The following is a 14,389-nucleotide window of genomic DNA, read 5'->3' as shown; positions in this document are numbered from 1 at the left end:
AACTATTCATAATAATATTATATATATATATTTCCAGCAATTCCATTCCTAGATATTTACTCAAGAGAAATGAAAACATGTGCAAAGAGTTGTACACAAATATTCATACCAGTTTTATTATAGCCAAAACCTGTCAGCAACTCAAATTTTCATCAAAAGGCAGATGCATAAAAAATTGTAATACATCCAAACAGTGTAATACTACACAGCAACAAAAAGAACTACTGATATACAAAGCAATATGGCTGAACTGCAAAAACATTACACTAAACAAAAGGAGCTAGATACAAAAGAAGATTACTCTAGGAAGCAAAATGTCCAGTGATAGAAAACACATAAATGGTTGCATGGGCCTGAAGAGATGAACTGCCATGTCCAGGAAAGGGCACAAGTAAAACCTCTAGTGATGAAAATATTCTGCATCTCAAAAAATGGTAGTGGTCACTTGGGTGTGTTCACTTATCAAAACTTATTAAACTGTATACTTAAAATGTGTGCATATTTGTAAATTTTATTCAAAATGTTAAAAATTGTACTTCTATATACTAGCAACAAATGATTGAAAATTGAAATTTAAAAATTCCATTTATAATAGCATCAACTGTACTATTTAAATATAAATTTAACAAAACATACACAAGAACTGTACACTGAATACCAGACCCTGAGTTACCTCATTTCTGTCATTCTGTGTCCACTTGGTTTTTCTGTTTAAAATTTTAAAACTAGTTAAACAGAGTGAGAATTATAAAATGTACTATTTGCTTTATAAGTATAAATTTTGGTTTAACACAAAAAATACTTCACTGAACTGTAATAATATCTTTTAAATTGAACATTTATTTTTAAATTCAAGAGCAATTAAGGAAAATGCTTATTATGGCAAATAATTTTGTCATATGGAGGAGGATGTGTTTAGAAATTGTTTTGTGGTATCAGCTGTACTACATAGGTCATTGGTCATATCTCCCCTACACTGGATGAAATAATTTGAAGTTTGAATCTTGGTTTCACCACTTGCTATCTATATGATCCTGAGCAAACTGTTCCTTAGTTTCCACACATTAAAATGGGAATAGTGCCTATACATAAATCATAAGCTTGTTATTAGAATTAATTAATGCATGTAAATTACCTAATACAATGCTAGCACATGCTGCGCGCTCAGTAATACTAACTTCTGTGATGACAAACAAGCTCATAAGACATTTAACATGCATGACACAGATTAATAAGCATGAAGTATTAGCTATCTCATTGTGTGCTAAGATTTTTTTTTCCCCTTTAGTTTCCTGTGATTAGTTGGAATGACGAGAGTTGACTATATTTTGCATTTTTATGGAAGTCAGACAGGAATCATAAAGGCCATAAATCTGTGGATAAAGGAACCAGGGTCCACAAAGGTTAAATTATATGTTCCAACTAGCAGGATCAGAACCAGACTCCAAGGCTCCTAACTCTGGATCTAGTGTCTTCATCTTTTTAAAAAGAGTTACCTGACCGTAACTCTTGTTGAAGGTGACTCTCCAGTTACTAGAATGAAAACAAAGTACTGTTTCCCCAAATAATACATAGTAGTAGTACTTCACAGCTCAACCAAGTTAGTTCTGAAAGCCACAAGTTCCTAAAGCTGATGCTGAAGTTCCTCTTCCCTTACTCTCAGTGATTCAACTACATCAAATTATTTCATCATTGGTTAACCAGAAAATTAATCAGAGCATCTCATCTCACTGGCAAAAGATGGTATTTCTAAAACTAAAATGACGTGTTGGAGCAGTGAGGAAAACTCTACTAACCATAAAATTGCCAGCTGGTCTTGGAAGAGCATTGGGTCTTACCTACTCTAAGCTCTGCCCCCATAGTGGTTCCCAAACCTGGCTGTGCATACGAATTCTCAGGGGGACTTTTGCAGAAGAACATCCCTAGGTCACACCCTGAATGTCCTGGAGTAGGACTCAGGCTTGAGAACTATTTACTGCCTTATCTTGCCCAATTAGACTTAAGATTTCGCCATCAGCAGCTGTACCCGTTCAGTTCTCTGTTTAACCAGCAACATTTCCAAATTCACTTTTTCTCTTCTGCTTTATTTTTATTCATTTATTTTGCTTTTTTAAGGGCCGCACCCACAGCATATCAAAGTTCATAAGCTAGAGGTCAAATCAGAGCTGTAGCTGCTGGCCTACGCCACAGTAACAGCAACACAGGATCCCAGCTGCGTCTGAGACTTATACCACGGTTCACAGCAGTACCATATCCTTAACTCACTGAGCAAGGCCAGGGATTGAGCTCATATCCTCATGGATACTAGTCGGGCTCGTTACTGCTGAGCCACAACGAGAACTTCCCTCTTCTGCTTTATAATTAGAGACCATGATATGAATTTGCTAAAACAAGAGAATTAATGAGAATTAGTTCAGGGTTCTACACGTATTTTTGTCATTTAAATCCTAACAACAGCCCCGCAAGGTAAGCCAAGTTGATCTTCTTGGACTTACAGATAAACTGCCCATAATGGCACCCACCTAGTAAATGGCACAGTTTTCACTTGAACCCCTAATTCTTCACATTCCAAAGTCTTTAGATGGGACAACACTGTACATTGCCCCCCACATGAAAGCCTTTCCTAGTGCACAATCTGGCCTAAGTTTGAGCAGTTCAGTGGTAATGATGTATACAAGGTGATGAAGACCCAGTGAAGTCATCTTTCTTGAGGCCAGAAAGGTGGACCAAGGAAGGCAGATCATTTGGAGAATAAAGTGAAAGTCATTTGAAAAGCTCATGGGTACATGATAATTTTAAGAAAATTTGGATTTTTTGAAGGGTTCTTCCTTATTTTACAGAATCATAATATTACAGATTTTTAGTCATTATATACTTAAGGAATGCACCATATGACACTTACTTGCTGTGTTATCTGATCTGTCTCCTCCCCACTCCATCTCTCAAATGCTGGCAGCATGATGGGCAAATTAATGAATTAATATATGGTGATGGACATCACTAGAAACTTCAGAGAAAGAAAATGGTCTCTATCCAAATGACAGATTCTTGCTTGAGCGTTTGATGTACTTAGGCAGTCTTTAATAAACCAATGAAATTTTAACTACTGAGCAGTGTTCATACTCTTATTTCCTAACCCTGTTGGCAAATCCAAGGAGGAATATATGCTTTTATGAGCTTGGAGCTAGAGCAAAGATGACTTGATGGTTAATAATCATGCCTAAGGCAGGAATCTCCTCTCAGGGAGCATGAGCCCCTTGGCTTAAGTCTGATGGTCTGGGCAGTCTATCTCTAAACAGTCCCATTTCTTACTGGTCACTGCACCAAGGGGTGGCTTATGAGGCTTTTGGCCTTCCTCAAGCCCTCACCAGATACTCTCAAAGTTACTGATAAGTATTCAGTCTTAAAAGTATGTTGGTTACACCAATGCAATTTCAAGACAAAACCCAGATCCCCCCACTCTAACCACTACTCCAACCAGACTGCAGCTCCTATACCCCTACTATAAAAATTCTGGGGAGTTGCCATTGTGGCTCAGCAGTAACAAACTCAACTAGTATCCATGAAGCCCCGCTCAGTGGGTTAAAGATCCAGCATTGCTGTGAGCTGTGTGTAGGTCGCAGACATGGCTTGGATACCTCATTGCTGTGGCTGTGGTGTAGGCCAGCGGCTACAGTTCCTATTCAACCCCTAGCCTGGGAAATTCCATATGATATGGGTGTGGCCCTAAAAACAAACAAAAAATCTGAATGCTCCACATAGCTAGTCAACAGTATATATTAAGTAGGTACTAAGTGTCAGATGCTCAGGATACGGCAATAAAAAAACAAACAAAAACCAGACAAAAACCACTGCCCTCCTAGAGCTTATATCCAAGTTGGAAGAGACAAACAATAAATGTCAGATGGGAAGAGGGAGGTAGAATATTAAGGGTAGGACAGTGTAAATACCAGGGAAGATATCACTGAGAAAACATTTTCACAAAGACCTGAAGTGGGATATGTGGATATCTGGGGGAAATGGATACCAGATCAAAGAATCAATGCAAAAGGCCAGAGATGGGATGTCATACTCAAGAAACAGCAAGAGGCCAATGTGACTGAAACAAAGTAAGCAAGGAGACTAGAAGGAAATGAAGTCAGAGAAATAGCACAACTCCAAAGACTGGATTTATTCCAAGGGAGATGAGGTGATATTTGAAGGTTTAAAACAGGAGAAAAATGAGGTGTGGCTGTGTAGACACAGGATAAAGGTAATTGGTACAGAATACATATGTGACAATCAACTATATGGAACCTGACCCTTAAGCATGGTTAGAAGGACTAAGTATAACAGAGAGAAAAGAAAGAGAGAAGCTTATTCTGAAGGAAGTACTGAAGGATTTCAGAAAACAATTTGTTTCAGGTAAAAATAAACAATATTGTTGACTGATGTATGAAGTGGTATAGGACAAAAGAATTTTATGTATGGCAGCCTTACTGTCTATGAAGATATTGACTAAAGATGTGTGAGGATTAGCTAGTTTGTGGGGTAACTGAACATGTTACACCAGAGGTGCTGAGAGGAAAGCTAATTAAGCACCATTGTAGGTATTAGAAAAGACGTGACTTTAGGTAAGGAGCTATATTAGATGAGGTTTAAAAGAATGCAAAGTAATTTGACATTTCTACAGTAAGGACTGATGTGTTTAATCATTGGAAATGGCTTAAGTATGGAGGAGTTAGTACTGAGTTAGTGACAATCTAGCAAGGGATACAAATACAAGCAGAGAGGTTTCTAAATTTTTCTATGAAATTTTGAATCTTTTATTTTTCAGTTACAATTATTTTTGGCATGTGTAGCTTCTGACTTCAGTTTCTCGCTCAAGCTTATTAAGACTGGCCCTTTCTTGAACCACTGTAAGCTATTACTCTTAAAGCACTGAAACTTTCTACATCATGGCAAAACATTTTTTGATTGCTCAATAAGTCTACGAAGAATAAAAATTTCTCCTTTCTCTTGGTTTTGAGGAACCTATCTTCCAGCCTAATCTCTGGTGCCTGAGGGCTACTCTCAAACTCAATGCCAAAATTCCACGAGGTGGATTTGTCAGGTTTTCTCAGCTTGAAAATGCTATATATGGCAATCTGAGGAAAAAATAACCTACCCACCAGCCTATGAATGGTTGTACCATTCAATGTAGGTGTGGAAAAGTTGAGTACAAATCAAACATCTAATGTTTTTTTGGGGGGGGGGGTTGGCTTTTTTAATTTTTTTTTTTTTTCTTTTTTTTTGTCTTTTGTCTTTTTAGGGCCACACTCATGGCACATGGAGGTTCCCAGGCTAGGGGTCTAATCAGAGCTGTAGCCGCCAGCCTACACGACAGCCACAGCAACACAGGATCCGAGCCACATCTGTGACCTACACCACAGCTCACGGCAACACTGGATCCTTAATCCACTGAGTGAGGGCAGGGATCGAACCTGCAACCTCATGGTTCCTAGTCGGATTCGTTAACCACTGAGCCACGACGGGAACTCCACATCTAATGTTTTAAGAGGTTACTTCTCAGGTCCTCATCTAAAAACTGGGCAGGAGAGTAACTGTTATTCTTTAGCTGGCAGGATTCTGAGCATGAGGAAAAGCATTGCACTTAATGCTTAGTACACTGCCCAGCACATAAAGTGCTTAACCAATGCTAGAAACTGTGTAATCCCTTGTGGTGAGCTCCACTCCACAAATGAGGAAAAAGGCCAGAAGTGGCATAATGACCCAAAGTCACAAGAGAGGTAGAAATCGGTTCACTCTAATACATACTGAGGCATCTATCGTGCCATTCTACAAAGTACGGAGGGGTTTGGGATATAAAGAAGTAGACCTCTACACACAACACATTTGCACACCCCATATGCTCCCACAATTGTAGGGTCAGGAAGGGAAGAAAAGGGTATGAAATCCGGAGCAATAGAGGAAGTGCCAGTTCCCCAAAGAGTCAAAGGCCAAAGTGCCCTGCCTGCCCACAGCACTGCAGAAAGTCCGAACCATCTCATGGGCACAGTCATATCCATCCAGGGACATTTAAAAGAACTTCTAAAAAATTCCTTCTCAAATCAAAAAGTGGCCTCAGAGCAATCTCTGGCAACCATCTTTTACTTTGTATGAGCACAGAGACTGGTGACTTTTCCAAGAATCTAGACCATTTACATTACTCATCACCAATTTTTATGAAGGAATGTGGGAGGCTTTAAAGGGGTGGTATCCAGAATTTACCTTAAAGGATTTTCCTGGAAAAGATGCCTTAAAAAAAAAAAAAAAAAAAAAGTCATAAGATTAGTGCTTAAGTTTCCAACACTTCAACAGAACATGCTGCCTAGCTACTGAGGTGAAGAGTCAAAGTTAGACTGACTTCCTAGGAACAAAACCCAAAAAAACCTGTCTTTAAAGCTCTAAACCTAGCCAGTTCCTTCGGGCAAGGAAAAGGGCTGGAGGACTAACAACTAAAAAGCTGGAAACAAAGACACACACACATCCAGGTGTGGATTTTTATTTTCACAAAGAGACAACAATGCCTTCCCACATACAAGTATTTACAAAACCCAACTGATTCACCAATCTAGAACCTGGGTTTTTTCCACTTCTCAACATAGTTGAGAACATGGAAATATTAATACCCACACAATTCCCAGAGATGGAATTTATCCATCAAACAGTGCAGATTACCTAAAAGTGCACTTACCTGCACAACTCAGTCTAAGAACCTCAGTGATACAAACCTCATGGCCAAGGTTTCATTAATCTATTTGGTTTCACACCATGCAAACCTGAACAAGTGTGCTGCTATAATGAACTGAAATTTGGTTCTCATTTTACAATTAAAAAGGTTCTCAACGCTTTAGCAACTATACAGAATATGAAGGTTTATTTCAAAAAAGAGTACATTTTTTTTAAAACCAGGATACACAGATGCACTTAATGTAACAGTACCTTCTGCAAAAATAGGTTACATAATACTCAGAAATGCAAGGAACAATCTTATTCTCTAAAAATTAAACAGCAGACTTTTTAAGCTTAAACAGCCTTCAAAATGGAGGCTGAAAATGCTTGATGACAAAAAGTAACTCTAGAGCCTGACACCACAGAGCTAATGCTGCAAATTAAACTACTACCACACACCTGTAAACTACTCTTTATATTCACACAGCATTAAACAAAATGGTTTTGATTCCTATCTTTCAAATGTGTCTCAGTGCTGCAAGGAAAAAAGTTGAATGATACACAAAACTATTAAAAGTTACAACAGAACTAAACAGCTTCTCCAAAATTGAGAAAAGCAATCGTGTTAAATTTAAAAAAAAAAGAGAAAAAAAGAAAAGTCTGACAGAACTCTCAAGCAAGTCAGAGGTCCTCTTCATAAGTAGTCAAGTAAAGTTTACAGGAGATTTCAATAAATTATCTTGAAACCATGGCAGAGAGCTAGTTTTCAGAATCGTCGAGGAGGTCCACCCTTAAATGGCTTAAATCCAGAGCCACTTCCTCTTGGCATGGAATTGCCACTGATTTGTACAATTCTATTAATTGGGGATGCATTACTGAAAAAGGTTTAAAAGGAAAAACAAAAGTCAGAGAACAAATGAACAAATAATTATAGCTAATACCTACAAAGAAATTACCATTTACTAGATACTGTTCTTTGTACTTTACCTGTATTAAATAATCTACTCTTTTAACTGTCCTATGAGGTATGTATTGTTACCAACACCACTCTGTTGATGAAGGAAGAGAAAATTGCAGGTTAAGTAACTTGCCAAAGATCACGATGGTGATCTGATAATAAATGGTAACATGAGGATTTCAATTCCATCTTGCATCAAAGCCCCTCCCCCTCTTAGTAATCCATTTAATGGTCTGAGCATGAATGGTCTGGAGTGGTGGTCCAAAGTGTGGTCCCCAGATCTGCAGCCCCAGCATCAAGAACTTGAACCTCTGAGCTAGATGTGATTCAAGAAATACTCCTGGAATTTCTTTTATATGTATAACACAACACAGTAGGTATGAATGAATGATACAGGAAAAAAAGTCCACCCCGAAACCAAATAACAAATTTGGGAGATAAAAGCCGCCATAAAATGGTTTGAGGAGCTCCCATCGTGGCGCAGTGGTTAACGAATCTGACTAGGAACCATGAGGTTGCGGGTTTGGTCCCTGCCCTTGCTCAGTGGGTTGACGATCCGGCGTTGCCGTGAGCTGTGGTGTAGGTTGCAGACGCGGCTCGGATCCCGCGTTGCTGTGGCTCTGGCGTAGGCCGGTGGCTGCAGCTCCAATTCAACCCCTAGCCTGGGAACCTCCATATGCCATGGGAGCGGCCCAAGAAATAGCAAAAAAAGACAAAAAAAAAAAAAAAAAAAAGGTTTGAGCAGACTAAAACAAAATTACAAAAAGGTGTGGACACCAGGCTGAAGAATGTGGATTAGATGTTGTAACCTAAAGAAGCTGTTTGTAGTTTTGGAGCAAGCAAAAAGAGTCTCAACGGGAACATTTAGAAGTAATGTAAATAATGGAGGAGGGAGAGGACTAATTTGGGAAGGTCAGAAAGAAGCTGAAATGAGGAAGAAGGCAAAGCTATCACAGATATCCTTTTGGTAACTCAACCATACTTGGAAATTTATGCTAGGAATGAAGATAGAGATGAGGCCTATATTTTTCTATTCTGAGTGAATAAGATGCACGGTGGCACTGGCAAATTAAAAGAAGCTGGAGACAACCAAAACATAATGGTTTGAAACAGGACAGGAATGAGCATGCCTGTCATCTTGAATTTATGAAGACATCCAAGCATCTATAGGGAGATCACAATATAGAGCTAAAAATGATGTGTGTCTAAAATCTAACCATTTGACGGCACCAATAAATAAAAAAGGTAGAAAGAAAATTATGGTATGTTAGAAAACAGAGGAATATTTTATTTTATTTTGTTATTTAGGGCCACACCTGTGGCACAGGGAAGTTCCCAGGTTGGGGGTGGAACTGGAGCTGCAGCTGCAGGCCTATGCCACAGCCACAGTAATGTAGGACCCGAGTCGTGTCTGCGACCTACACCACAGCTCACAGCAACACCAGATGCTTAACCCACTGAGCAAGGCCAGGGAGCAAATCCGCAGCCTCATGATACTAGCTGGGTCTGTAACTAGCTGGGGAGCCACAGTAGGAACTTCCCCAGAGGAGTGTTTTAAAAAAGGAGAAACGAAAGTTCCCACTGTGGTGCAGTGGGTTATGAATTCAACTGCAGTGGTTAAGTCAGGCCCGGCACAGTGGATTAAAGGATCTGGCATTGCCACAGCTGGGGGTCTGGATTCCATCCCAGCCCAGGAACTTCCAAATGCCATGGATACGGCCATATTTAAAAAAAAAAAAAAAGGAAAAACAACAGTGCTTAACTACCAAGGAACCCAAGAACTACAAAAATGAAAGAATCTATATTTATCAAGAAAAAAGGCAGAGTTTTCCTGTGGCACAGTGGGTTAAGGATCTGGTGTTATCACTGTAGTGCATTAGGTTGCTGCTATGGTACAGGTTTGATCCCTAGCTCAGGAACTTCTACGTTCAGAAGTTACACACGGAGTTCCCGTCGTGGCGCAGTGGTTAACGAATCCGACTAGGAACCATGAAGTTGCGGGTTCGATCCCTGCCCTTGCTCAGTGGGTTAACGATCCGGTGTTGCCGTGAGCTGTGGTGTAGGTTGCAGACGCGGCTCGGATCCCACATTGCTGTGGCTCTGGCGTAGGCCGGTGGCTACAGCTCCGATTCAACCCCTAGCCTGGGAACCTCCATATGCCGCGGGAGCGGCCCAAGAAATAGCAACAACAACGACAAAAAAAAAAAAAAAAAAAAAAAAAAGAAGTTACACACAGCCAAACCAAACAAAGAAGAAAGGCAGTGGTGACCTTTAAAAACCAAGGACAGAGTGAGTGCACACACAAGCATACTAAACACTCAAGTCTGATGATAAAAGCAACCAATAGAATAGTAGTAACTTGGGTCACTGAACGGAGCTACTGTCTCTCCTAAGACAGAGGAATGAGAAAGAAAGAATGGCATGGAAGAGAGAGAGGTCCAAGACTTGCCAGCTGAAAGGCCATGATGGATTTGGCATGTAAAGAAATAATGCTCATCTCTCAGAATATGAACAAGCTCTGGGGTAAATGTCCAAAAACATTGCTAGAGTCATTTGAAAAGGGAAGAAGCAGAACATAGTTTCAGTTTCTTCTTCCTTTCTAGGAATCTACTGGATTCTGACATACAGACCTACCTTTACCCAGATCAATATGCCAGAACACCAATCAGTTAACTTATAATGAGGAATATTAGCTAAGAAATTAATATCAGATGCCCTGCATATAATCTCCTAAATATTTTAAGTTAATATAAACGGGGAAATGTGGGGAAATAGCTGGGCAGACCCAGGGTTGTTAAGAGTTGCAATCCAATCTCTGACAAACTATAAAGACCTTTAAGGAAAGGATAAAGGTTTGGTTGCATGCTGGCAGAAAAGTCATAGCTGATTCACTACTTACCTTGTATGCTGTGTTATCATGCCTGCTCCTGTTCGGCTATCGCCCATTCGCCTCGTATCATGATAGCTAGGCCCTTGAGAAGGGGGACCATGCCATTCTTTCCTTGGTCCACTTGTGTCCCGTCCATGGCGTTCAACCACATGCCGTTCTTCGGGATAGTGCTAAAGAAAAACAAATTAAAAGAAAAGTCAAAAGAGCCTCAGCCTCAGGCCAATTTACTTATGCCGGTGCCCTTTTAATGTCAGAAGGAAATCAGTAAGCTGGCTGAGAAGATGAAAGAATGAATAAGATGAAAAAAGTTTTCATTTACTGAGAAGCATCTAAGGCTTCAGGGTAGGGTATGAGGGGGGGATGATTCAGCTTTGGTATTTCCATTATCTTCTAGTACCCATGTACATTTGACCTTTGAGTATTTCTGCATCTCTATATAATGCCTGGATCTATACATACCTGAGAAGGCATGCTGAGGGAGTTCCCATAGTGGCTCAGTGGTTAATGAATCCGACTAGAAACCATGAGGTTGAGGGTTCGATCCCTGGCCTTGCTCAGTGGGTTAGGGATCCGGCATTGCCATGAACTGTGGTATAGGTTGCAGATGCGGCTCGGATCCCCGAATGGCTGTGGCTGTGGCGTAGGCCCGTGGCTACAGCTCCGATTGGACCCCTAGCCTGGGAACCTCCATGTGCCGCAGGAATGGCCCAAGAAATGGCAAAAAGACAAAAAGACAAAAGAAAAAGAAGGCATGCTGAGAGGTCAAAACCTTAAGACAAGTTAGGGTGGGTTGGGATATATGATCAACATGCAAATACCACATAGAAAACTAGAGCTGTCATCTTATTTTACACAGTACTAGTTAGTGCTGTGGCTCTTAAAAGGTTTTACATCCATGACTACGGAAAAAGAGAAAAAAAAAAAAAATGAACATACAGAAACAAAAGCCAGAGAACTAAGGATCTGAGAAAAAAAAAAAAAAAAGAAAGAAATCAAAAGTCAGGATACTTGACCTACAGAAAATAAAGGTGAAGGTACCCCAAAGATATACTATCATCAGAACAGCTTATAGATGAACACCATGAAAATCAAATTTGCAAGGGAAGAACAGGATCTCTTCCTCAAGACACCTTTTGTAAAAGGGTAGCTGAATGCAGGGGAGCTAGCTAGTCTGAGACTGCCTTAAATTTTACTCTAAGTAAGACAGAGTATCTATGTATCAAATCCTAAAAGTTCTATCAGGGTAAAAGCTCAATGAACTGATCTACTGAACATTTCTACTTAGTAGAAATATTAAAACTTATAAATCCCAGCAGGCTCAAATCCATTTCATAAATGCTTTGTGTGAAATGGCAGGCACATAGCAGTATTAGCTAAAATGCTATGAGATTAAAAGATTTTCTGGTAAAAAACATTGCTACGAAACCTAATATGTACTAAAATACAAAACAGAGCACCAGAGTATAATTCAGGCTGAAGGATGGATGCACACACATGTGGACACATATACACACTTCAGAATTATTTTTTGTAAATAATTTAAGAGAATATTCTATCTCTGCTACTGTCAACACATATGCTACTATTTTATCAACAAGAATGCTCTCAAATTGGAGCTGCTAAGAGATGTCCTCTGCCCAGGTTCATTAACTTACAAAATATTCAAGGCAATAATAGCAAAGAGTAAAAAAGCAATTTAAAAATACAAAATATTCCACTCACCTACCTTTAGAAATTAACAAAAAAGAGACATAAGTTTTATTTCAGTTCTACACTTTAAGCTACTCAATGAAGTAAGAGAAAAGAGAGAGTACTATTAAAAAAAAAAAAAAAAGGAAAGAAAGAGAGTTCCCATCATGGCTCAGTAGTTAACGAACCCAACTGGCATCCATGAGGACATGGGTTCATTCCCTGGCCTCACTCAATGGGTTAAGGATCCGGCGTTGCTGTGAGCTGTGGTATAGGTCGCAAATGTGGATCGGATCATAAGTTGCTGTGCCCAGCAGCTGCAGCTCCAATTCAGTCCCTAGCCTGGGAACTTCCATATGCCGCAGGTGCAGCCCTACAAAGAAAAAGAAAAAAGAAAAAAAAAGGAAAAGGTGAAAGGAAAACACAAACAGAGGCCAAAAATTCACCATCTAGTTTAAAAGCCTCAATTTCTTTAAAAAGAAATAAAGCCAAAGTAATCATTAGTCTACCAAATATAACAAAGTATATAACAAATATACTACCAAATATAACAAGTCTCAAATTTTAACAGAAGGTTTAATAAAAACAGAATAAGAACTTGAGGACTACAATCATTTTATGATGTATATAAGTCAAATCATTATGTGGTACACTTTAAACTTACACAGTTCTGTATGTCAATTATATCTCAATATAACTGCAAGGGGGGGAGAAAAGAATTTCACAGCTAATATCCTACTTCTCTGGACTACTCTGTTCAATTACTGACTTCAAATACAAGAAGCAGTTTCTGCTGTGGGTAGTGGGGGTAAGAATCTAACTGCAGCAGCTCAGGTCACTGCAGAGGGTTCAATCCCTTGCCTGGAAACTTCAATATGCTGTGGGTGTGCCCATTAAAAAAAAAATACAAGAAGCATTAAGATTGTGTTTGGGAAACCAGTCTCCCAATCATTCTAATCTAACTAATCTAGGCCACACCCAAATAAGAGTATAAATACGATGTGTCTCATAAGTTCCATACGTTTACTACTGAAGAGGTGACAATAATCCTTCGTCAGCATTTACCTGTGCTCCACTTCCTCGGTCTGTGATTACTCCTCTGTCTCCCTCTCTGCTTCCATAGCCTGAGGCATTACTGCGACTTCCAGGGGGAGCCCCTCTCACACTGTGCCCTGATACGTCTCTCCCAGATCGTTCTGGCCTTTCAACTCTGTTGAACAAAATCCAAAAACATATACAATCAAACTCTATTAAAACTTTTTTTGAAAAACCCAAATGCATTATGTACCACCCACCACTAGTGAGGCATCATCAGAAACCACACAAATACCTTGTTTCCCGTTTGTCGGTGGACATGCCTCCTTCACTCTTCCAGGAGTTTGGTCTGGAGGGATTGGGCCCTCCTTCTCGAGGATGTCTAGCGTGAGTGATATCAGGCCTGTCATGAATGATCACTGTTCTCCTCTCATCTCGTTCCCCTCGGACTTCTCGCCTGTCTGTTTCTCTAAGTTCATTTCTTGGTGGTGGTGGCTCATTTCTTCTGGAATCGCTGAAATTTTTGGGGTATCTTTCAAAACCTGGATCTTCTCTGCGTGCAGAAGGACGTGTTTTTTTCCCTTCACTTGGACCAACAAAACGTTCTCGCCTGTTATCCAATACAAAGAACACAGGTCCTGAGAAACACCTGGCCTTATTCTTAACTTCATTGCATAACCTATAATAACACCTTCTTTAAAAATTAACTTAAGGCAAAACGACCAACAAAAAAACCAGTTATTGATTCTAATAACCAATAATCTTTTGTTTTGTTTTTGTTTTTGCTTTTCAGGGCCGCACTCACAGCATAAGGAAGTTTCCAGGCTAGGGGTTGAATTAGAGCTACAGATGCCAGCCTACACCACAGCCACAGCAACACCAGACCCGAGCCGCATCTGCGGCCTACACCACAGCTCATGGCAACACCAGAATCTTAATCCATTGAGCAAGGCCAGGGATCGAACCCTCATCCTCATGGATCCTAGTCAGGATCGTTAACCTCTAACCAGGAAGGGAACTCCTAACCAATGTTCTTTTAAACTGAGCTAAATGTCTAGCACAAAGGTTGTTTTCTTAGCACCCATGGAGAATTACATCAGATGCTCAAGTCTCTATGAACCTGA

The 14,389-nt window shown here is 39.9% G+C and overlaps 1 protein-coding gene across 20 annotated transcripts in view; it reads right to left on the bottom strand.

Moving 5' to 3' along the window:
- Nucleotides 1,271-14,389, bottom strand: part of SLTM (SAFB like transcription modulator) — a 55,510-nt gene continuing 42,391 nt past the window's right edge. For 19 of the 20 annotated variants that reach the window (XM_021073623.1, XM_021073578.1, XM_021073604.1 and 16 more), the window contains 4 exons: nt 13,561-13,875; nt 13,296-13,440; nt 10,551-10,711; nt 1,271-7,568 (listed from right to left, as the gene is read on the bottom strand). In XM_021073623.1, coding sequence (XP_020929282.1) covers nt 7,460-7,568; nt 10,551-10,711; nt 13,296-13,440; nt 13,561-13,875 — 730 coding nt within the window. In that variant the 3' untranslated portion in view covers nt 1,271-7,459. Of the gene's footprint in view, nt 7,569-7,589; nt 7,743-10,550; nt 10,712-13,295; nt 13,441-13,560; nt 13,876-14,389 lie in introns of those variants that run through there. The other variant, XM_021073596.1, reaches the window with a different exon arrangement.

This window comes from Sus scrofa, chromosome 1 (genome assembly GCF_000003025.6).
Source record: "Sus scrofa isolate TJ Tabasco breed Duroc chromosome 1, Sscrofa11.1, whole genome shotgun sequence".
NCBI lineage: Eukaryota > Metazoa > Chordata > Mammalia > Artiodactyla > Suidae > Sus > Sus scrofa.
Note: the sequence above shows the minus strand (reverse complement) of the source record. Positions and strands in the feature narration are given on the sequence as shown.